Genomic DNA, 24,670 nt, shown 5'->3' with positions numbered 1-24,670 from the left:
CACCCTCCCCCACACTCCTCCACTCACCCCTGCCCCAAATCACACTTAGGGAGGGTATATGCGGGCCTTCATCCATGGACTCCACCGTGACACCCTCCATACCCAGCACTCCTCTCCCTCGCTGCTCTTCTCCCCACCTCTTCTCTCTTTCTAACCCCAAGAGCATAGCCCCTCTGGTCAAAGGGAAACACACACAGATGGCCAGCCCAAGGCCTCTGGAACCCCTGTCCACGTCCATATGCTTAAGGATGAAGGCTTTGACGTAATCTTGCCAAATAGAAGTTGTTTTCCTTGGGGAGGCAGTGGGAACGAGAATTACGATTTTTCTAATTTCTAGACTCTCATGATCTCTCCCTCATTTATATTCATGTTTACATTTAAATGCAGCCAAAGAGACCCAGGCCCCGGGGTGTAGAGTCAGGAGAACAAGCGTGATATCCCACCCCAGTGTTCAGATTATAAACACACTTCATAAAGAACCGGCGTGATGAGGAGTCCAGGCCCCCATAAGAACTGCTCGTGCACATCCCAGGTAGCTGGGTCCTGGTAGAACCTGGAAAACAGAGAGGCCGGTGAAGCCTCCATACAGGAGAGCAGCACATTGTATGGCAACAAGGTCCTGACGAACCTTGTTACTACGAACAAGGACAGTGACATTACGGTCTGAAAGGGAGGCTTTGTGGGTCAGGAAACTCACTCATGGACCATGGGCCTTGCTACAGTGTCGCCACGGGTATGAGCGCGGTAGAAAAGGGTGTAGAGATAGGGCAGCAGGAAGTAGCGCATCTTCAGATAGTGTCTGGAGGAGATCAGCAGCTGAGAGTCTTCACCAAAGGCAGCGGGATCCTGGTCCTAGGAGGGAACAGAGGCACCCACTAAACATTTCCATCATGTTTTTTTGTTTTTTTTAAGATTTCATTGGGGAATTGGGGGAGGAGAATTGGGGAAGAGGAACAGCCAAGTTGTTGTCCTTCCATCTTAGTTGTGGAGGGCGCAGCTAACTCAGCTCCAAGCCCAGTTGCCATCTGGCCGCTTGTCGGTAGCTCGCGGCCGTTCAGCTCAAGGTGCCATGTTAAACCTTAGTTGTGGGTGGGCGCAGTCCACTATCCCATGCAGGAGTCGAACCAGCAACCTTGTTGTTAGGAGTATGTGCTCTCACCAGCTGAGCCATCCTGCTGCCTGTTGGCAGCTCAGTGGCAGCTCAGCTCAGGCGCAGCTCACTGGGCCATGTGGGAATTGAACCAGCGACCCTGTTGCTCAGAGTTCGCTCTCTTAACCAGCTGAGCGACTCAGCCGGCCCCTCTATCATATTTTAAAAGTTCCCTTCTAACAAGAAGCTTTCTTGGATGAAAGTAGCTAGATTCTCCAACTTGAAGATGTCAAAGCATTTCCAGAGCTGAAAGGATCTTGGTCCTACTCCTTAATTTTATAGATGAGAAAACCAGGTCAAAAATTACATGACTTTCCCAATATAAAGCTGCAAGCAAGTAGCAGGGTTTAAATTGGACACATGTCTTCTGATACAGATCTATGGCAGCCTCGGGGTGACAGAGGAACCTACAGACATTGCCAAGGAGACAAAGGGGCTATAGAGGGCCCTGCTCTCTCCAGAGCTGCTCCAATTTATTTTATATATTGAGGTTTCTCATCATACTTCATTTGGCAAATAATAATAATAAAGCTATTATTAATAATAATAATAAAGCTAATAAAGCTAATAATAAAGCTGGACTACTACTAAAAAAGAATTTGAAAACCATTTCCTTAAGCCACATCGCTGTAATCCATTGTGATCTATAATCCATCTTTTCCTTTCCATGCTCTTTTACGATTTGCAATTTTAAAATGTGTGTCTAGTTTGTAATATTTTCACCATCAAATTTGTTTTACATTCTCTATCCCAAAGACAGTGGCCTCTATTTTTTCTTCAGTACGCACAAAGTGCAAAGAAACCACAAAGACAGTTTTTAGCAGATGTTATCCAAGAGCAAAGAAACAACCCTTTAGAAAGGTAATCTAATTTTCTTAGGACCCAGGAACCGAAATTTTCATTCAACGATGGATACTCATTTTGTTCATTTTCCTTGTACTTTGAAAGATGTGAAATATATGCACATCATATTTAGACTTGTCATCTTGTACTGTATCATGGACTAATTTTGGAAAAAAATGATCTGAATGTATTTCTTTCTTTTGTTCCCTAAGTAGCCCATTTTCCCACTCCAAATAGAACTACACTGTGAGACCAATCTATGCCTCCAATGCAGGGTTCAATGAAAACCCTGAGGCCAAACACCAAAGAAAACAGCACTTCATATCTCCATCACTCTGATCTCCAACTGAAAAAATCTAGAGGGGCACAATCTATTATGGTGGTCATGTGCCAGACGGGGCTATTAAACACTTGAGATGTGGTTAGTAAGGCTCAGGAGCTGAACTTTTAATTATATTTCATTGTAGTTCACTTAAATAGAAACCTAAAAACTGAATCGATGTAAAATATTTTTTTCCATTAAACATAACTTTATTGTCTTGGTAGGATTACATTTCACTTCAACTGTTGAAAATTTAGCTGCCCAATTGAGGTGTATTGTAAATGTATAATGCACCCTGAATTTTGAGACTTAGCATAAAGAAAAGAATATAAAATAGTTCATTATAAATATTTTGCATTAAATACAGGTTGAACTGATAATGTTAAAGATATATTGAGTTACCTAAAATATATTAAAAATAATTACTCCTGTTTCTTTTCACTTAAAAAATTTTTGGGGGCCGGCCGAGTGGCGCGATGGTTAAGAGCTGGCTTGGGATGCCAGAGGGCCCCGGTTCGGATCCCACATATGAGGGCCAGTGACACTGCCCTCCACAGCTAAGATGCTGAACAACAGCTCAACCTGGAGCTGGGCTGCCATGAGTTGCTGGCGACGGTGTGGGCTGCAGCCCCTGCTGCAGTGGGTTGCCATGAGCTACCGTATGTAGCCATCAGTCAGTGTGAGCGGCCAGCAGCCCCCATGAGCGGCCGTCCAGAAGCCGGTGACTGATCTGCCTCACCCGGGAAGAGCGCAATGATGGTGCCAACTTGGGCCAGTGAAGCAACGTCCTCCACAACTAGACTAAAGAACAAAAGGACAGCAACTTGTCTGTTCCCCTTCTCCCAATTCCCCAGCACTGTTCCCATCCCCCAACTCCCCAATAAAAATCTTAAAAAAAATTTTTTTTTGTTTATTATTGTTAGTTTCAGGTGTACAAAACAATGTAATAGTTAGATATTTCACCCCTCACAAAGTGATAACCCTCCTCCCCCAACCTATTGCCCCTCTGGCATTGTATATATCTATTACAATTCTATTGACTCTATTCCCTATACTATACTTCACATCCTGTCACTATAATTATATATATATATTAAATTACAGTTGACATACAATATTATTCAGCTTCAGCTTCAGATGTACAGTACAGTGGTCAGGCATCTATACCGTCCATGAAGTGGTCTCCCTAACAAGACAAGTGCCCATCTGACACCCTATAAAATCTTTACAACATTATTGATTATATTCCCCAAACTGTTTTTCATATCCCCGTGGCAATATTGCAGTTACCTATTTATGTTGTCTAATCCCTTCCTTCTCCTTCATCCCCACCCCCTTCCCTTCTAACAACCATCAGTTTTTCCTCTGTATCTCTGAGACAATTTATTTACTTTGCTCATTTATTCAGTTCTTTAGAGCACACATGTGTGGCTCTCCTTATCATTCTGTTGGTCAGCAGGAGTTTAGAGGAAAGAAAACAAGCACCGTAACCTAGCAGCCTGAGCGACCTCAGCGCTCTTATCTATGCAAGTCCTTCCCGGCCATCTCTACAGGAAGAGCACCCGCCCTCCCTGCTCCCAGCCACCTGCTTAGAATTCAGAAACCCTTCATCTAGATCACAAACGGGCGAGCAGAGCCCAGGGATCAAATACTTTGAAGATCTGACTGCGAATCTTTCCCAGGTTAGAGACGCTGACAATTGGACAACGTCAAGAACTAGAGCGAAAATGATTTCCAGTCAATTACTCTAATGAACCTATTAAGAGTTAAACCACTCATTCTGAAACATTTCAATGGCAGATTTACTTCATTTAGAAAAAGGGCATTCCATGTTACTTGCTCCTGCCATCACTAAACATCTCCTTAAGAGAGACTTTCAACCCATTTTCTGTACTTGCCCATCAAAAATATGATTTTGGGTGCAAGAGGAGAAAGATGGGATAAATCGTGAGAAGTAGTGGGGAGTGGTCTCCTAAACCACTTAAAGAAAGATACAATGTTGTAACAAGGTGAAAATAATTTTCAGGTCACTGGCCTGCCCCTCCCATATCTAGGAATGGTTTCCCTTACATTAATTGAAGTACTGGGTTGTCGGAAAAATCATGATGTATTTTTCCTATGTTTTTCGTTGCAAAAACGCGTCATGACTTTTCCGACAACCCGATAAAATACCAGTGGACTGCAATTGTCCCATCTTACATAAGGTGGTAACAGAAGTGATAGCAATACCATAGAAACTTTAACAATGCTTCTCACCTTTATTGTTGAGTTTCCAACAATAAAACCATTGTATTTTATATATAACCTTTTTTCCACACACTCTTACCCCAGTACCCTGCTTATTAGGTCTAGCACCCAAAATTTATCTATTCTGCCCCTGCACTTAGGGCCAACCTGTAGGAGTTTCTTCAACTCCTCTTTGAAAACAAGTAGATTAGATAATCCAAGAAGTTCTCAACACTTCTCTTGGGGACCTTACCCTGAACCCAGGCCCATTGTGATTCCTCGATAGTGGATAAAATGCTCCAAGCTGCATCCATCTTCTGCAGAGCTCCTCTGTGACATTTTTTGCATAACCACAGATGTTGGCACCGACCTGGAGAATTAGCACACATATAAGCATGGTGATCAGTGAGGGAGGAGAAAGCGTTGACTGTACACGTATGCGGTAAGGGAAAAGAGGATGTCTGTTATTCCCATCATTCCATGCCTAAAGAGGTCCCAGGCTTTCAGGGAAAACCCCCAGCCAAGCGCGAGACAGAAGCAAGTGTGCCTCATGGATTGATGAGAGGAAGACTGATTGTTATAGCAAGGGCCCACCCTCAGTATTAGGTTCATATTTTGCTATTCACTGGTACTCTGCTGATGGAATTTTTCTGTGATTCTAATACATTTTACTTATGGTGTCTCTTTCCTCACTTCAGAGATCTCATGGATGACAACCCAATAATGAAATGTTACCATTCTACCTTCAGAGGGCAGCTCACACCACATATAAAAATAGATTTTTCCAATACATATCATAGTGAGACACATGCTCCTTGGTTTTCAGACATGGACTGATCATGAAAAGAATGTCAAAGGACAAAGCTTTACAGCTCTTTGGTTGAGAGTGACACTCACCATGGGGATGCCAAATAGATTGAACTCAAGGATACTAGGGATGGACCATCGAAGATCATCCCATGTGGCCGCATTGTCCCCCAACCAATGAGCAGCAAATTTGCCAGATCCAGCAAAAGTAGAACGGGATAAGATGAAGTTCCTCTTATCGGAGAAGATCTGCTTCATGGCCCTGAAAAGGGATATAGTCAATTGAACGTAAAGTGAGCTGGGAAGGTCTAGGACTTACCTATACCAAGGGCAGCCATGGGCTTTTCAACCAGAAAAGACATCAGGGTGTCATGAACCAAGTGAGCAAACCAGATTAGCATTTTCAAGAGCTTCTTTCTGACATCTGGATAAGGTTTCAGACCTCACAGAAGATGGTGCAAACCTCTACAGTCCAGCTCGCCACAGAATTTCTCTAGGCTTCTGTCCTCCTGATTAAGTTTTCTCCGTCTTGTTGGATCTGGTTGGGCTCTGGCCCCTTTGGTCAACAATACATTGGAACCATGGGATCTTGGCTCAATTGCCTTCCTCCAGAAAACGTGTCTCCAATGTCTCTTGGTTCCATGCTTCGCCGCTCACTCACAATCCTATTTAGCACAATACCAGCTCAGGTGAGGACCCTGTACCTGCTGCTTGCCTAAGACGTGAGCTTGTACACCAGCGGGGCTCTAGGAACCTGGGTTCCTCTGGAGTTTCAGAGCTTATTGTTAGCAATTCCCAACGTTAGGAAATCTTCATCTATGCCAACCAATCTTAATTGAAATGAGTAAGTCTCAAAAGACGATATATGATACTCTTTATGAAGTTAAAAGCAATTAAAATATTATTTTCATTGTTTATACATAAAATATTACATATAAAAAAAACTATATAGAAAGGAAAGGGAAGGGATTCAGAAAGGATGGGCTGGGGTAACATACAATTAGATGGAGGCTCTTTTCCTAGCTTTTATTCAGAACACTCTTTTGTATAGGAACTTCACTGAAATACCTCTCCTTGCCTTCTTCCACGCTCAGTGGTTCACGCCTTCCTTTAGTGTTCTCAAACGAAACAGTAATACAACTACAGGATGGTAATACCTGAGCCACCATCGCTTCTAGGTCTTTGCAGACAAGCTCTTCTATCTTTCCTTCCAATACATGGTCTGGGACAAGCGTACCACCAGGCACTGGACAATTAATTCCTCCCTACCACACAGTCACCAGTGCTTCCCCTCTTCTCATTGCATAAGGGCGTTATGGGGAGTCTGTAAATGCAGGGTGACTTAAAATGACAAAAGGGAGAAAATTCTGAAGTGGAAGACTGGTTTGAGGCGGTGAAGCGCTCCATTCTGACAATTGAATGGCCAGAAATCGGGGGTAGCATGGAGGACAGGACTCATTCTCCAGCTCCCATCCTCATTTCTCCTGGATAAGGACCGGCGGCTAGTTGCCTTTGTCACTATCGGCGAGAGGGTTGACTGCACTCTGCAATCATCAGTCATGTGAGAAACACACTCAGGTTATACAAAGTGAAACCGAAACAGGGATAAAATTAATCCGAGTTTACGGTTTATAGAGTCAGGCCATATGGTACCACGGATTAGATAACAGTCTGTTTTTCCAGCTTAGAGGAAAAATAATATTCAGAGGCCCTTAAGTCTCTATTTTGCATCTCTCAGGTTTGCCCTATTTATGGTCTTGATATCTCGGAGAGGATTTGTTCTCTTTCTGCTTTTGGTCCAGAGGGAAGTGAAGTTCATTCTCTGGGTAGACCAGTAACCACTGACCCTAAACCATATTTCCAGCTAAGGTTGCGCCAAATACTCATCAGATCTATGACTTCAATTCTCCTGATGCACAGTTCCTATTGAATGAATATCTTATCTGCTTTTTAACAACTCTGCCTGATGCCAAAAGGCCAAGTTCCACTTACCTCCACTGTTCTCTGGGAACTTAAACCTTTTAACTATTAACCACAAGTATTAGGACATATTAACCAACCCCATCACGATTTTACAGCACTTTTATCACGTGGCGATGCCAGCAACAGAGCAAGCTGAAACTCTCTTTCTCTCATCCTGCCCTCCCTGTTCTTTCTGCCTCACCCTGGCCATTTAGCCACTCTCCCTGCACCTTTCATTCTTAGCTAGAAACATCCAAGGGTCACAAGAGATCAGAACAAGAAGGGAATGCGGGAAACATCAATCCAGGTCTCTCATTTCAAAGGTGATGTTAGTGAGTATTCATCTTGTTTATTTCCCAGGAAAGACAGAACAAGATAGAAAGAAGTCAGAAAAGAGAAGATAACAAAATAAGAAATGTTGAAGCTTTTCTTTTCGTAAAATAAAAAATTTTGCATTTACTGGACAAAGACTCTCTCGTCTGGACTTCCAGCATAACATTAAGTCGTGAGGGCAAAATGGTGCGAGAAAACAAAATAAGCACAGTCTCTGCCTCTAATTCTTCAGACCCCCTGTGGGCCTATCTTGCCCTTCTTCTCTTTCCAAGGCCAGGCATTTATTCAACAAACACTATTTTTGTTTCATACTATTCATACACACACTATTCCTCAGGCTAAGTATCCAGGGGTGGCTGTGTCCTCAGGGAACTTGCAGTCCAGCAAGAAAAAAAAAAGAGAGAGTATCTAAAACTTATAATACAAGATGTTTGCATAATAAGCAGTCTGCAAAATGAATAAAGGTAGGGCGAATAAAGGTAGGGCACAGAAAGAGGGAGATATCTTTTCCTAGGACTGTCAGGAAGGTTTCCGGAATTACCATCTGAAGTGAGGTTTTAAAGGTAAGTGCATGTTTGCAAAATGGACAGGGCAGGGGCGGGCATCCGTACAGAGAAGACAGCACATGCAAAGATGTGAAGAATGAAACAGCATTTCAATTTGGGAACAACCGCAGTTACGTCTTACCAGAGCATAAAATATGAGGAGCAGCAAAGAGGAAAGAAAAACACTAAGAAAGGGTTAAGTTATGAAGTACCAAACAATTTTCTGAGGGTGACTGGATTTTATTGTATAGAGAGTATCAAGCTGCAGACCATTTTTCACTGGGGAGAGAAATGAGCAGACGTGTGATTCAGAAAGATCACTTTGACAGCAGTAGAGCAGCGCTTTTTAAACAATAACATGCATTCAATACACTCAGGGATCTTGTTAATAGGCACATCCTGATTTCCAAGGTCTAGGGTGAGACCCCAAGATGGTACATTTCTAATGTGTTTCCAGATGATGCTAACGGTGCTGGTCCTTGGACCACACTGAGTAACAAAAGTAGAGGATAGATTAGTGGAAGATAAAGCTAACGTCAGGGAAGGGAGACTAGGCATGGGACTAGTATAAGCTTTATGTGATGATGATGACTTTAATTAAGAAGCGTCAGTGGGGGGAAAAGGAAATAGCTATAGAAATGCTTTAGAGTCAAAAGGATGGAAGACTGATTGTAAGTGAGGGCGTGATGGAAAGAAAGAACTCAAAGATGATATCAGGTTTCTAGGATGATATCAAGTTTCTCACTTGATATCTGGGAGATAGGAATGGTGTTGCTACCAATCAAGTTAGGGAATTTAACAGTTTCAAAAATGATTAGCCAGACTATGGAGGCTGGGCAGAAACTTGTAACAGAGTAAGGTGAAAGGTATTGTAAGTACTATAAGATATCCAAGTAGAGAAGGTCAGAAGGTAGTATTGGGTATCGGGATCTGAAAAACAGGGAGTGATCGAAGCTAGAATTGCAGATTTTAAAATGATCAGAATAAATTACAGAAACACCTGAGAAGGAATACATTACCTATGCGTTGGCAGAAAATGTAAAAAGAAGCCTGAAGACAGACCCCTAAGACGTATCAATAGCGAGAGTAGATGAAAAAGATCCAGATATAGAAGTTGAGAAGGGACAACTGGAAAGAGAGCAGGAGTGCCAGGATAGGGTGGTGTCTCAGAACCAAAGGAGCCAAGTTCAAAGAGTTGGTCAGTGGACTCAAATAAAAGAAGGGCTGAGAAAAGTCCCATGAAGCACATCTAAGTCTCTCTGCCCCTTATCCCCACTATGGAGTCCTACAAACACCAGAACCAAAGGAGGCAAGCAGGGAAAGTCTAAGACATTCTTTCCTATGCCACTGGAAGGTTCCCCAGCAAATCTTCAAGTACTTTAGTTTCCCTGTCTGTTTATAATGTAAGTTTAAAATTAAAATCTTCTTAAGCATAGCCCCAAATTTCTTGCTCTTTTAAGTATAATGATTATATTTTACCAAAGAAGGAACTTGGTGGGGGAAGTTTGCAGGGAGCTAGTCCTCAATTTACAAAGTTATCAGCAAAAAAATCCATGTGACAAGGTAGGAAAAGGACGGAATACTTTGCAGGAAACATCTGTCTCTTTGTTAGAATTTCATAATGGGTGGTGGTGGTGATGGTGGTGGTGGTGATGGTGGTGGTGGTAGGGGGGGGGAGTGGTGATGGTGGTGGTGGTGATGGGGGTGGTAGTGATGGTCGTGGTGGTGGTGACATGTGACTTGGGAGACACACAGGGGAGGCACACAGGGAAGAATTGAGAAGGAGGCTGGGGCAGGCAATGAGGAAGAATGGTATAACATTGCCAGATAAATACAGGACACTCAGGCGTACTTGAATTTCATATAAACAATGGATAATTTCTAGTATAAGTATGTTTACTGCAAACTTAACTGTGTATCCTGTATTTTTATTTGCTAAATAGGCAACCCTAGTGTGGTAACATAGGACATTCAGTAACAGGACCCAAGTTAGGGCTGTCTTTCAACTGGGGATTGGGGGTCGGGCGGGGGGGGAGGGTCTAAATACCTTGCTCATTATTGCCTGCTAATATCCTTAAAATCATTAGGTTCCTTAGACACAAGCCAATAAAAAATAATCTTGCACAAAACCAAGGGATTAGATAAGAAGACCTCTTACATAGCCTGTAAGATCTGAGTTTCTAGATCCCGATAATCACAAAACATGTTTGAAAAATATACTTAGAGATGACAAGAGAAACCTTCCATTTACCAGCTCCCCAAATCTGGATTTAGGGAGAAAACCAAGTGCTTACGAGTCTGTGGCTCTTGCCATCATGTAGCCATACAAGCTGTGGACATCATAGTGAAAGCCCCCGTAAAACTCGGCATCCATGCAAAGGGTTCTTGAAAACAGCAAGCGGTCCAGAATTCCTGTGGGAAAATAAGCATCAGTGTGGCACTTCCCTATCCATCAGTTCTAACAAAACAACCACCCAATCATTTGCTTCCTGGTTCCTGTACCTTCCCCACCAATCTCCACTTGACAAAAACCCTTTCCAGATGTTAAATTCTATCCTAAATGCCACCTCCTCCCTGGGGCCTACACTAAGCCCCTCACTGAGATAAATCATTCAAATTAATTTGCATGCCCTTGAGCTCACAAAGATTGGTGATGAGTGGAGACAACCCAGAAACAACTCAGAGCAATGAGAAGTTTGTGTGAAATAAAATATAAATAAAGCACACACATATATCTACATATATTTAATCAAAGAGAATTGAGTGTATAAACAGTTATAAACAGTTATGCAGGCAGTGAAAAGGGAACACATTCACTCATATTACAAGCATTCACACCTCAGTTACACTTTAAAAAAAAAAAGAGAGACAATATTTAGATGACTTCATGAATAAAAACTCAAATCCTGCCTCTAGACATCAACATTATTACTGTATTATCCCTCTCTCATGCCTAAAGTGCTCAACATTTTCTGTCTTGCCGACTGTAATTTTGTTCTTCCCCTTTATCTCCTTGTAGACCAATAACTGGGGTCCATATCTCCCCTCCTTCATGCAGCCTTGCCAATCCATAGAACCTTAGTCGGAAGCACAATTCCAGAAAGTGGTCGAATCAGGAAAGACTGAGGTTGAGGTTTTCCCACTAGCCCAACAGAATCAGGGTTTGGAGTGAGGAATTATGTTTAATTAGAAAATATAAAGAAAACTGTATTTCTGGTACAGCTCAGTTTGTGAACTGAGATTCACAATCACTTCAATGAAAGGGAAGGAGGCTACGATTTTCCCATGGGCAAAGGTAATTTATTGAAATCTTTCTCATGCTAATGTGTGCTGTTTAATCCTGAAAAGGTGAAAAGCAGGTCCGCTATAAGGCAAAGCAGCTGGTCATATATAGGTAGACAAAATGTTTGCTGGGAAGTTAGGGAATGGGGCGCTTGCCAGAGGCAGGCAGAAAGTGATGAGATTGCAGTGTTCCATAGGGGAAAAGAATTAGTTTTGGCTAAGAAGATTAAGAGATTACAAGGGAAACATGATAAACTGCTCCACAGTGAAAAAAAATTGGAGGGAACATAATCTGAGCAGACAAGAATAAAGAACAACTGGGGGAATCAAAAGGTAGATTTTGCAAGTTAATTGGCTTGAAGTCAAAATTCCTTCTAAAATGTTTTCCACTCCTACAGTAACCAAAAGGGGTAACGAAATGCCTAAGTCTTGGCCCAAGGGAGCAAGTGATGTGGACAAACCAGAAGAAACTGACAGAGTCTAGCCAGATGCTCGCCAAGCCTGTGTCCTCTCCCTGGGAGTAGAAGATTATATTTTACATTTTTGCTGAAAGCTTAGTTGAGACTATGTGATTGGACTCTGGCCAAAGAAATGCGAGCAAATTGAAAACACCCCACTTCCAGGCCTGTCCATCCAGCTCCCTCTGCCCTCTTTTTCCTTCACTTAGGAACCTAGAAACAAAGGACTTCGAGATGAGAGAATCAGGCAGTGGAAGTAACTAGATCCCTGAGTCACTGCTTGGGTGCGAGCCACACATCCCACACTGGAGTACTATATGAGCCCCAAACAAGCTTTTATTGTGTTACTCCACTGAGATGTTGGGGTTCATTTGTTTCCGCAAATATTATACTGTTTTCCAAACACACACACAGTCTTTCAAAATCAGGGACTGGAAAATTGACTGACTAGAAATGGGGTTTATAAATAAGAAGGGCTAACAGGAAACATTGATGCTTTAAACTATTGGTAATGAGATAAACAAATATACACCAAAAAAAGTTCACAGGATTACAGATTTACTCCAATGGAAAGTAGTTTGTATTTCCAATATTCTGATTTTCTCATAAAGTTTAAAATTGAACCACATGTATAAGAGGTTTGGAGGAAGTGAACAGGATGGAAGAATGTAGCACTCAAGAGGGGAGACACAGGTTCTCTATTCTAAGGAGGTATGACCTTCACCACATGCTTGCCCTTGGATTATAGCAGCAAAAAGGTAGTCAGAGACCAAGCAAAGCAGCCAAGTCTCCAGTAGAGGAGTGGTCAGAGGGCTGGGGCGGGGGGGGGGGGTCCCTTGAACCGGGAAGTGAAATCACTCTTGGCCACACTGAGTTCCACTGAGGTTCTTTTAAACACGGTTCATGCCGACATCATTAGCAATCAGGTGAAAACTTACGAGGAGTGAAAGGAGGAAAGTTCAAGCTGTTTTTTTCACACCCGTGATCAGAACCTTGAGGAAAGGTCGATAATTCATCCATGTCCTTCAGGAATGCAAAGTACACAAAGTGGAAAATATTAGTGGCATACAGTTAGTTATTGATGGATGTTTCCTGAGCTAGAAGCCAGCTATCTGGGGTCTCTTACTAACTGATTTGGGGATCTCAAGTAATCTTCCTAAATTTTCTTGACCTCTGTTTTATCTTTTAGATCTGATTGAGTCGAAGGTGCCTTCCGACTCTAAATGGTATCAGGTACATTTTATGTTTTATACATTGATTTCAATCATTTAATTTAGAAACACCATTCCAAGGGCTGATTCTTACCTTATTAGGTTATGCTTTTATTCTTGCTGATATTGTTTCAGTATTGTTTTAAAGAACCTAACACAGAATAATATTCTATTTTATAATTTCCCCTGTTTTTTATTCTACTCAATGTGGGACAAGAATAAGATATAGTTGAGATCAAATCCATTTCCTTAAAATAGATTAAAAATAGGTGATGCATGATCCTGCTAACAAACAAATTTTCAAATTTCAAAGAAATTTCCCCATCTGTGTCCTTTAAAAAATAAAAGGGAAGGGCTGGCCGAGTGGCTCAGTTGGTTAAGAACTCGCTCAAGAGTTTGAGCTCTGAGCAACAGCGGTTCGAGTCCTGGCCCGAGCTGAGCAGCCACTGAGCTGCCAACAGGTAGCAGGATGGCTCAGCTAAAAAAATAAATAAATAAATAAATAAAGGGGCTCATTAAATTCTTCTCTAATGATTAACTTTAAATTTAATGAATCACTGCTACAAATAATAGCAACTGTAGTTTCTGATAAAACAGTATTTTTAAGCTGAAAGATAGTTAATGGAAGAAAAAGCTGAGACTATGAGAAAGCAAAAGACTTTCTCAAAAAGAGATAACCAGTTGGTGGCAGACTGAGAATTAAAATCCAGGGTTTTGAGGGGTCTAATTTATTGCATAGAAGCTCAGCATTAAGTAAAAGGACTTTCAATACTGCTATGTCAAACTATTTTATTACAGCTTGAGATCAAAGTTCATCTCAAAACTTGAAATGTCCATCTCCAAATCTCCAAAAGAAGTTTGAGCCTGGAACAGTAACAACTTACAATCCACACTCCATCAAAACTCAGATTTTTATGGAACTCCTGGAACTCGTTTGTCCACCACTCAGTACAGGCTGGATTACTGTAATCAGGAAAGACTGATTTTCCCGGATACCCCTGAAAAACAAGGAAGAAGGCTGTGGCCATTACTTTGTTCAATGGTCCGCTTGTGCATTTATTGCTGGCTACTCTTTCTTCTACTAGAAGTCCCAGGTACCTTGTCATTTTAGAATCGAAATTTGTGCCTCTCCCCTCCAAAACTAAACATTAAAATAGATGCAAGGAACCAATGAGAGAAAAAAGAAAAACAACAACAACAACAACGGATTATATATGCAGTTAAGAGGCTATCTTTTTTCTATGATTAAAAGAAAAGTAAAATTTCAGTATGTCACTCCCATTGGGAGAAGAACTGTTTAAAATACTGGAAAGTCTAAATAAGATTTAGAAGGGGATGACTGAATTTGTTTAATGTGCTGTTAATGCAAGGTCATCTAAAACCCACTTTGAATAATGATGTTTATAAATAATATATTGGTTTTTTTGGGCATATGAAGAAATATTTTTTAAATGGTTAAATGAATTTTGCGCTACTTACTCAAATAAAATATTCCTTATTCTATCTTCTCTTCCTATCTATTCCTACCAAAGATTAGCTTTTAACATTTTTCACAAATAGCACAAAGATATAATCATAGCCAAATTATAGCCAAATCGTAGCTGAAAATTCTGAATTGATAGGATGCAAGCTTCTGTGCATACTTCTTTCTTATTTTCTCCCGAAATTTATAGGGCGTCAATTAGGGACAACTTGACGCTCAGGAAACATAATGAATATCTATCTATCCATCCATCCATCCATCCATCTAATATCTCCTGGTTCTTTGTTTTAGGTGAAGGGGTACCAAATAATAATCAGAGGTAATTTTCAACCTCAGGAAATAGGTGATGTGGCAAAGGAATCACCTACAGCAACATTCTACCTAGAGTAGGCCCAGGAAACTTCATTCTAACCAAATTCCTTTATTATTAATCCACACCACATCCACTAATACCCTCTGCCAACATCTTAGATCAAATGATTCATGTTCACTATTGGTCAATGGCGCTCACTATCTAATTAAATTTCTGTGATTACATGTAAATTCCTAATTATATACCACTCCAATATGAGTACAACTGACAATAACTCACGGGTCTAGATGATCTACTTTTCAGAAAAACAAAACAATTTTTATGTGACCATGGCCTCTGAGTTTGTACTTCCACACAAATATTGGTCTATCTGATATTTTAGAAATTAATTTCAAACAAAACAGTAAACACAAATAACTAGTTAGGAGAAGGAAGGATATATCTCTATGGTTTCACAAAGAGTTAGAATCAATGAAAAAAGAAAGTAAATATAATTAAGTATTGTGGACAAAAATTAATGATAGGAATTAAGTGAGCAGTTAGATAAGGGGCACCAGTAACCCTGAAAAGATAAATTTTGCACAGTAAACTGCCCAGGAGCAACACAAATTGCAGTCACGCAAACTTTTAGATGAAGTACCAGTTTAAGGAAATCTCCTCTAATCCAATCATTTAGGGCTGACCCTATGCATAAGAGGAAGAGAAGGTTGCCTATATGATTTGATTTAAAATACTCTCAAAGGCTCAGCTGCCCTGAAAATACGTTCCTAAGCAGCCTATTCCAATGCCTGAAACTGCCACTTTAGGATAAAGGCTGAGCTCTGTGTATCATCTCATGTAAATTAAAAATATATTAGCTGAGGGCCGGCCGAGTGGCGCGATGGTTAAGAACTGGCTTGGGAAGCCAGAGGGCCCCGGTTCGGATCCCACATATGAGGGCCAGTGACACTGCCCTCTATGGCGCGATGGTTAAGAACTGGCTTGGGAAGCCAGAGGGCCCCGGTTCGGATCCCACATATGAGGGCCAGTGACACTGCCCTCTACAGCTAAGATGCTGAACAACAGCTCAACCTGGAGCTGGGCTTCTGTGAGTCGCTGGCAACGACGCGTAGGCTGCAGCCCCTGTGGCAGCGGGTTGCCATGGGCTACCGTATGTAGCCAGCAGCCAGCGTGAGCAGCCAGCAGCCTCAGTGAGCGGCCGACCGAAACCCTGCGACTGATCTGCCTCGCCTGGAAAGAGCACAATGATGGTGCCAACTTGGGCCAGTGAAGCAACGTCCTCCACAACTAGACTGAAGAACAAAATGACAGCCAACTTGTCTGTTCCCCTTCCCCCAATTCCCCAATAAAAATCTTTAAAAAATATATATATATATTAGCTGAGATAGGTTTCACATTAGCTTTGGGCATCTTGCGACATTATCACAGTTAAATTTATTGTCTTGGGAAAGAGAGAGAAATTGTGAGGTGGGAGGACTTTAAGAATAAATGAACTTCCTTCTATTGTAATAATATATTGTTTCTCATATATCAGCATGATTAGAGGGCGAGGGGCTAGCTCTCTAGAGAACAGATCTTAATTATTTCCTCCACAAAAAAAACCCCAAAAAACGGAAGTGATGTGACACATTAGAGGTGCAATCACTGTAATGGCAATCATGTTACAATGTACATATAAATTTGATACACATAAATGTATCAAATTGACATCTCGCATACCTTAAATTTACAGTGTAATATGTCAAATATATTTCAATTTAAATAAAATAAATAAATCCTTCTAAATTTTCATCATTCTACTATTACATCTCCTGTTTTAAAAATAATAATAACAGAAACCTCTAAAGCCATGAAAACAGTAATGATACTGTAACTTACCTTCCACCCGTCTTCATACCAAAAGTACAAATTTCCCCAAATGACTGTAGTTTACTCTGATTGTTGTTTTTTTAGAAATTACCTGCCCAATGAGAAAGCCACTGTTCCCCAAGATCCATACTCTCTTTTTACTTCCACTTGCATAGGGTTGGTAGAAAGAATTATGTAAAATGCCAGGATGCTAATAAAGAAATAAAAGATAATATTGTTTTTATAAATTCCTTTTGCTTTTTTAAGGGGAAAACTAGGCAACAGAATAAGTGTTTGAACATACCATAATGATTATATATTTTAGTCCATATTCACTATGTAAGCGATTGGTAAAATCTGGGAGACGTGAGGACTCAAAAGTGAAATCCTTTTTTCCATCCATGTAGTCTACATCATGGTATTGGACATCCTGGAAGATAGTGCTGGCCAATTAGAACCTAGGAAATATCACCGGGCAGGTAACTGGTTCTTGATCATGAAAACTGAAGTCCTATTTCTTAATGATTCTGGAACTCCTGGGATGTGGCTACTCCCAAGGAGTAACTAAGCCCTTTTTGAAAGACACAGGCACCCTTAGATTGCAGTTTTATCTCTTTGCTCTGACAGATACATGTCATACAGTACTAGGAGGGACCTGAGGATAGGGACTGCGTCTTGTTCATCCCTGTAATTTGAGAGCCTGGATGCTTGACATCGACCAGGCGCCCTTTAAATGTTTGTCTGAATGAGCCCATGAGTAATGTTGTAATGCTGTACTAACCTGGACCCTAGATATCAAGCTAGAATATATCAAAATAGGAGAAAACAGTCTTCTTGCCTTATAAAACTGCTAGGGTAATAATGAACAATGATAAACGGCAAAGGGATAGAGTTTTAATTGAACTGTCATGCATACATTATTTTTGTGTTTTCACACCAGCTTGTGTGGAGCAGGTATTATTCTTAGGGAGAAGACTGAAATGTGAAGGGGTTCAGTGACACTTCCCAAGATCATAGGCATGAGTGGGCGGGGGTCACTTGAGGCTTTGGTGACAGACCTTTGGACTCCAGGTGCTCCTCTGTTCCAACCTGCCACATACTTTAAAGACATACGAAGGTCTTCCAAGGATGTGTTGCTCTCATGCACGACAGGCTCTAGGTTGCAGGCCTGAAGGAAGGTGTGGCCTGTTGCCAGGGCAACATCATCTGTTCTAACACTGGACAGCCACTGAGGACCCAAGGGTCCTCCACAGCCACGTGGTGGGAAACATCCCACCCATGGATAAAAAACTCATTTGTTTCTGAATCAGCAACACCTCAAAAAAGCCTTTCCCATTGGAGGCACGAGGGTAGATTGAAACCGACATCACATGTAGTCAAAAGAGCTACTTTTGAATCCTGGTCCTGACATTTAGCTGGCTGCGGTGACCTTAGAAAAGCTATTGACCATGCAGCGTCTCCATTTGCTCATTTTCAAAAGAGCAGTCAATGAGGGTTAACCATGCACGTGAAAGCACTTTGTAAAAGAATGCATACATGGCAAGGTTTGAGCTGATTTCTCCTGGAATTGGGTGTTTGCAGACAATAGATATGGGATAATAGATAAGTAAAATAAATGCGTAATCACATCCCCATGACACCAAAACCATACACAGTGGGCATGTTTTCTCACAAGAAAAATTCATCTCCTTGCCTGTCCTCATTTCGACTCTGAGAAGAGACTGAAAAATCCTAAGGTTGGGTCAAAGTCATTTCCACCCATACTATCTACCTTCAGGTATTAACCAAATATATGCTTGCATCCAGTTCCAAAGATCTAGCCCAAAACAGTTTTGATAACTTCGTTAACCACATTATGCCTCTCCAGAGGGGGACTTTTCCAATATTATACACTTAATAATTATCCTTTTACTTACTCGTGGACATTGGACATCGTAAATACTTTACAACCACGGAGCTTTCAAAATGAGCCTGCTAGATCCAGAAAGAGTATACAAGGTCACGAGGGGAAACTCACTCACTGTAAGTCATGTTATAATCATCAGCATTTATTAACCACAGGTGTTGCTTTCTCTTATAAACCAGCAACTCACTTGGATGGAGTTTATCCTCGTTCCATGCTTTACAGGTACAGTATAAGGCGTTCCTCATGACTGGCCTACCAAAGTGAGTCTTACATTCGCATTTTATGAAGGAGGAAGCTAAGACACAGAGGTGGCAATTAACGAGCCCAACATTGCAAAGAGCTAGGAAAAGATAAGCTGAAATTCAAAATCATTTCCATCTGACTCCATAAACTGTGCTTTCCATGATGACATAGGTAATTTCACATGCAAATTTATGCAAGTAGGTGTGTCTATCTACCTAGCCATCTATCCATCTGTACTTGTTCCTAATAACTTGAATTAGATGCAAAAAATAATAGAAAATGGTGCCTTATGCGTCCTAAGAGAAGTTGCAACTTACATATGGGATCCCAGCTTCCAGAGTTCGGTTTACAACCTTTTCCAAACCGTTGATGCCACCATAATCCCTGCGACTAAGCTGGAACCCAAGATTCCAGTAAGAAGGTAGGAATGGTAGTCCAACGAGCTGGAAGGATAAATAAGTGTATAAGCATTTAGAATAAACACTATTTTAGCACCGTGTTCGACACAGAAAACCTTGTCACCATTTCATTTTCTGTCAATTCCCCAGATCTAAAACATCAGAGCCAAGAGTGTTACCTGGGGGACTTTGCAAAATTCCACAATGTCCATCTTTCTTTTTAAGTACTTAGCTGCACTCCTGACAACTACAACACCAGCAAATAATGGGATGTGCAGAAAATTCTTGACTAACGTGTTTTCTTGGGGAGGGGAGAAGTAACATTCATTCACATAGTGAGTGTTTTCTGAGTGTTTACAATGTGGCAAGGGCTGATGGAGGCACTTGGAATAAGGCAAACACAGTTCTGCTTTCACAGAACAGAAGCTTAAAAGAAATAAAGAAATGTCTAATAGCATTTCAGATAGTAGAATGTGCTAAGGAGAAGGAAAAAGGACTGATAGGATTAAGAGTGGGATGGGCGTGAAGAAATAACAGACTATGTTTAAAATTCAAGTCTCATGCTCACTTTGGCAGCACATATACTAAAATTGGAACGATACAGAGACGTTTAGCATGGATGACACACAAATTTGTGAAGCGTTTCATATTTAAAGAAAAATAAAATAATAAAATAATAAAACTCAAGTCTCCAAGTTACTCAGGCCAACATTCTGAGAAGATGCCAGGTAGAGTCCTGTCCTATGCATTGTTCCCTGAGAGCCCTGTCCTCCCATGTGACAGTCCCCTCAGCAGGGTGCTTTTCCTCCGACCCACTTATTTGCTCATTAATGACATGTATTAAAAAGTGTTTCCAGTTATAATTATTCCTAGCTGGGTCATTTTCTCCTATTTGACTTTAACTCTGCTGGCACCCGGGGCTATATTTCATGCTCCTTTCTTTTGTGTTACCTTGAACGAACCACTTCGTCTTTCCCTGAGTTTTTTCATCTCTAAAGTAGGATGTTGGGCCAAATGGTCCTACATCTAGAGTCAAAAGGAAAGAGTACAATTCCTTGTACATAGTCTCTTTTCACTAAATTTTTATTTGTTGAATGAGCGAATAAACTTTGCTGATTTGTGACCTCAGATCGTTGGAGAGCTGGCTTGATCATACATGGTTGGACTATGAGTTCCTTGAGAACAGGGCAGCATGTGACTTATTTTTTACATTGCTCAAGCTTTCCACGGTGCCTCGCAAGAAGTGTGCCTCAGGATAAACACATCAGTAATGAAAGACTCAGAATACCAGTCTTTATAATCCATAGTTGACTCATAAATTTTATTTTCTCACATTAATTTATAACTAGTGCATGTGATAACAGAAATACCTGAGGACTATCCAAATCCAAAGCCATACCTTCAGGTATTCTTGAACCACTTGCTCTGGAGTATTTCCCAGGAACACATAAAAATCAAGAATGCCCCCGATCGTGCGGTAAGTGACTGCAGGAGCAGGCTGAAGGATGACCTCTGAAAAGATTAAAACGAGCATTATTAAAATTTCCTGCTTGAAAACATCACACTCTTCTCTAGAATTTAAATACCTGAGCTCCCCCAAACAGTCTCAGGCTCATTTTAAAAGAGATGAAAATCACGTATGTTCCTTTTTTTTTTCAGATGATTGCTGAAGTTTATCAAAAAATATTAAATGAGTAAAGCACCAATAAAAAATTGATTTTTTTTTAAGAGAAAGAAGACCACGTTGTATTTTAATCCGGGCATATCAAAATACAAATGTCTGGGGTTTGCTAGTGACTTAACCTAAAGGAGAAGTTTCAAAAACCTTATTAGATGAGTTTAACTACAATTAGAAATACAAATAAACACTTATTAGAGCAGCATTAGTCCAGGAGCTGGAAGAGGAAAATTCTGGAGTAGGGATGGAGTGGGCTATGAAAAACAGCCTATAGTCAAACAGCACCGTCTATGTGGTGAAACCTACAGGTATCTTTGGAATATGTCTATCAGTAGGTCCTATTATCTACAGAATATTATGAAACAGATTAAATGAAAAGAGAATCCTGAAGCAGTTTTCAACAAAACAGCTTTCGGTATGAACTGGATTTGCAGACAGGTTAATCTACTTTCGGTTTCCAGGCTCCACAGAAGCAATAGTAGGTCCAATATACCTTCTGGTCAACAGTGATGTCACCATGCAAGTTATCTTTTATAAAAGCAGCATTCCCCAAAACATATTCCTTCCAAGGTAAAAAGATGGTTCCTACCCATAGCGTCACTGTTCATCAGAAAAACCCCAAAAGAGGCGCCGCTTGAGTCTTCAAGGCACAGGAAGAACGTGTGAGCGCCATACAGGTTAATCGGGCCCTGTCAGCAACAATGAAGAGAAATAAGAGTATGTGTTTAAAATATTTTTATTTACCCTAAAATAAAATAAAAAGCCACGCACAACATGGACTTGATTAACACTTGATATAGTTTAGTATTGTATCAAAAAGGGACTGAAATGGTAACATCAACTGGCAAATGGATATACAAAATATGAAACAGCCATACAATGGAGTACTCTAAGTAATAATAAGAAATACCAATACATGGTACAACATGAATAAATCTTATATATGCCATGCTAAGTGAAAGAAACAGACACAAAAGGCCATATAGTGCACGATTCCATTATGTGAAATGTGCTACATGTTCTAAAACTGGATTATGATGATGGTGACACAGTTCAGTAAATGTACCACAAATCGGTGCATTGTACATTTAAAGCAGGTGAATTTTATGGTGTATAGATTATACCGCTATCAATTTAAAAAAAAATTGGAAAATATTTGCAACATAACAAAATGTTAGCAGAAGATGATTTTATGAGCAATTCTGAATTTCTTCTTTATGCCTAAGTGTATTTTCTAATTTTTCTATAATTAACATATAGTAGGTAGTAAATTTTAAAATTAAAAAACAAGAAAAAGATATTGAGAATGAAAACATGATATTGAACCTGTCACAGGGCTGTGATGAGAGCCCTGATATAAAAAGAGATAATGTGTATAATGCATGTGATGTAAGAATAGAAGATATTGAGAAAATAATACACAGAAAACATTATGGAAGCTCCCTGCGTGGTGTCGCAAAATTAGCCCTCGGTGTAGGGCACTAGTATTGATTCTGGTAACTTCCAGGAGAGGAAGAGAAAAAGAATCAGCATGATCTCTAAAACTGAGAAGACGAGCAAGCTTATGAAAAAGTAGACTAGATTTAAAATTATAACCAGGAAGAGTCATGACATCAGCATTTGAATAGAACACAGGCTAAGTTAAAAATATTAAAAAGAAAGAAGGAGAGGTGGGAGGGAAGAAAAAGAAGGAAGGAGGGAAGGAAGGAAAGAAGGAAGGGAGGAAAGAAAAGGGAAGTGAAATGTTTTCAAAAATTAATATATTACTATTGTGTTTATAAACCTCAAGAACAAGTATTCTCCAACAAAAACAGATCTAAATTAGGCAAAACAATACATAGATGTGTCTGTGTAAGTTACTTCACTCTTGGGTTGACGTTACTCTGTAGGTGACTTCCTGAAGGACAGAAGGGACTCCTTACTGTGAGCAATCAGCCGGGGAAGGGGACCTCACCTGGGTGGGGGTGGCATCCCGCGTGAAGATGGGCCACGTCTTCCAGGCCATGTTGTGGCGGTACTGCTGGTGCACATGTTCTCCCAGTCCATATACGTTGGCACTGGGCAGCCGGAGAGACAGCTGCAGATACTGCTGGGCAAACTGGAGGGGCCCGATGCTGGTGTCCAACCTGGGCCACGGAGAAAGAGCAACAGTCACCAAACAGCTCTCTCAGCCAGGAAACAGCACCTCTCCCTGAACACTTGCAGGATGTATCACCCACTTTGTTTCAGGTGTTCATCACCCACTTTCATTCTACCTTTGAAAGCCTTTCTAACATGTCTCTGATTCTTTAATTCTAGGGGAGCACAGCACTGGAGATGTGATACCAAAACTCAACTGGGATGATTATGGGAAGGGAGTAGAAGCAACCCTCCATTTTCTGTGTGCCTACCACGTGCCGTGCACAGCTCTGGGTGCTTTACATACATGATTTCAGCACACGGAGCAACAGTGGATGTTTAGATTCTCTTTCTATGGACAAGGAAGCTGAGACTGATAAGGAGAGGTACTTGGCCTCGTGTCACACAGCTGACCGGTGACTTGCCAGTGCCAAGGTTTGAATACAGGTTTTACTGACATTAATTTTTGTATTTTCTCTAGCACAGCTTATGACTTAAGCTTAGGCTGTCTTTAGGTGCTAATGGTAAGTTTCTCAGGATAATATTGGGTTGTCGGAAAAATCACGACGTATTTTTTCTATGTTTTTCATTGCAAAAATGCATCATGACTTTTCCAACAATCCAATAATTTGGAAAGGTGAACAGTAAAGTTTAGTTCCAGTATGAATGATAATCGAAAATAATAAAATTTTCTATTTCATAATATAGGTGAACTACAAGTATATGTATATAAGTTAGCAGAGCAGCACATTACATTTTAGGATTCTTTGCTCTGCAGTCATGACAGACTAACAGTGTTAATGGTTTACAGTAAAAGCTTTGCCATTTCTCTGAGGTTCAAACATTTTCCCAAGTCATACTTATCTGCTCATCCACCCAGAGAAAGTAAAAATGAATGACACTACGACTGTATATTCAAGGATATACAAAGAGTGCTGAAAAGCTCACATGACCCTTTTGTTGCTCGTCCTTATTATTTTGATGCTGAAGGGTTTATCGGTGACCTTGATGTGATAGCTCAAATTGGAAGTAGTAGCAGTCCCATTAAACACATTAATATTTTCATGGGGGACTTCATAGCGTACATTATTGAGATCAGTGATCTGTCAGAAGAAAAACAGAAGGGACAGCTCCAGATAAGACCGCTTCCTTGTAGAACCACAAAATATTGTCACTCCCACATAGCCCGCAATGGGTATAGCATCTAATTCTTGACCGTGTGTTTCCTGATTTGTGAAAAGAAGTCACCCAATCACGTGTCCCCCATCGGATAAAAGCTAGCCTACCCATGGCATCTGGAGATCCCTGTAGAGGGAACAGTGCTGCCTCCACACCTCTATGTAGTGCAGATGGAGATGCACTCAGTGGGAACTATTAAACCAACCTTAAAATGAAAACGATTAGATGTCTGATATTCAGCTGTGAGGAGGGCATCGATGATGTCATTGCCAAACAGAGATGGGGTTGGCAACCTCTTCAACTGGGCAGTAAAACCTAGGGGTGGAGGGAGTGGGCAGACGACAGAGAGAGAGAGAGGGAGAGGG

General features: G+C 40.8%; 1 protein-coding gene across 1 annotated transcript in view; it reads right to left on the bottom strand.

Moving 5' to 3' along the window:
• The window catches only part of MGAM2 (maltase-glucoamylase 2 (putative)), a 78,221-nt gene that overhangs the window by 39,438 nt on the left and 14,113 nt on the right, over positions 1–24,670 (bottom strand). Inside the window, exons 4-18 of the mRNA XM_019666758.1 lie at positions 24,511–24,620; positions 24,075–24,229; positions 22,963–23,134; positions 21,598–21,697; positions 20,730–20,842; positions 19,250–19,375; positions 17,088–17,213; positions 16,896–16,994; positions 14,024–14,137; positions 12,867–12,951; positions 10,483–10,600; positions 5,439–5,610; positions 4,795–4,911; positions 698–852; positions 469–553 (exon numbers count right to left, since the gene is read on the bottom strand). Coding sequence (XP_019522303.1) covers positions 469–553; positions 698–852; positions 4,795–4,911; positions 5,439–5,610; positions 10,483–10,600; positions 12,867–12,951; positions 14,024–14,137; positions 16,896–16,994; positions 17,088–17,213; positions 19,250–19,375; positions 20,730–20,842; positions 21,598–21,697; positions 22,963–23,134; positions 24,075–24,229; positions 24,511–24,620 — 1,847 coding nt within the window. The remainder of the gene's footprint in view (positions 1–468; positions 554–697; positions 853–4,794; positions 4,912–5,438; positions 5,611–10,482; positions 10,601–12,866; positions 12,952–14,023; positions 14,138–16,895; positions 16,995–17,087; positions 17,214–19,249; positions 19,376–20,729; positions 20,843–21,597; positions 21,698–22,962; positions 23,135–24,074; positions 24,230–24,510; positions 24,621–24,670) is intronic.

The sequence above is a fragment of the Hipposideros armiger genome, unplaced genomic scaffold, assembly GCF_001890085.2.
Source record: "Hipposideros armiger isolate ML-2016 unplaced genomic scaffold, ASM189008v1 scaffold_478, whole genome shotgun sequence".
Classification (NCBI taxonomy): Eukaryota; Metazoa; Chordata; class Mammalia; order Chiroptera; family Hipposideridae; genus Hipposideros; species Hipposideros armiger.
This window is presented reverse-complemented; position numbering and strand designations above follow the sequence as displayed.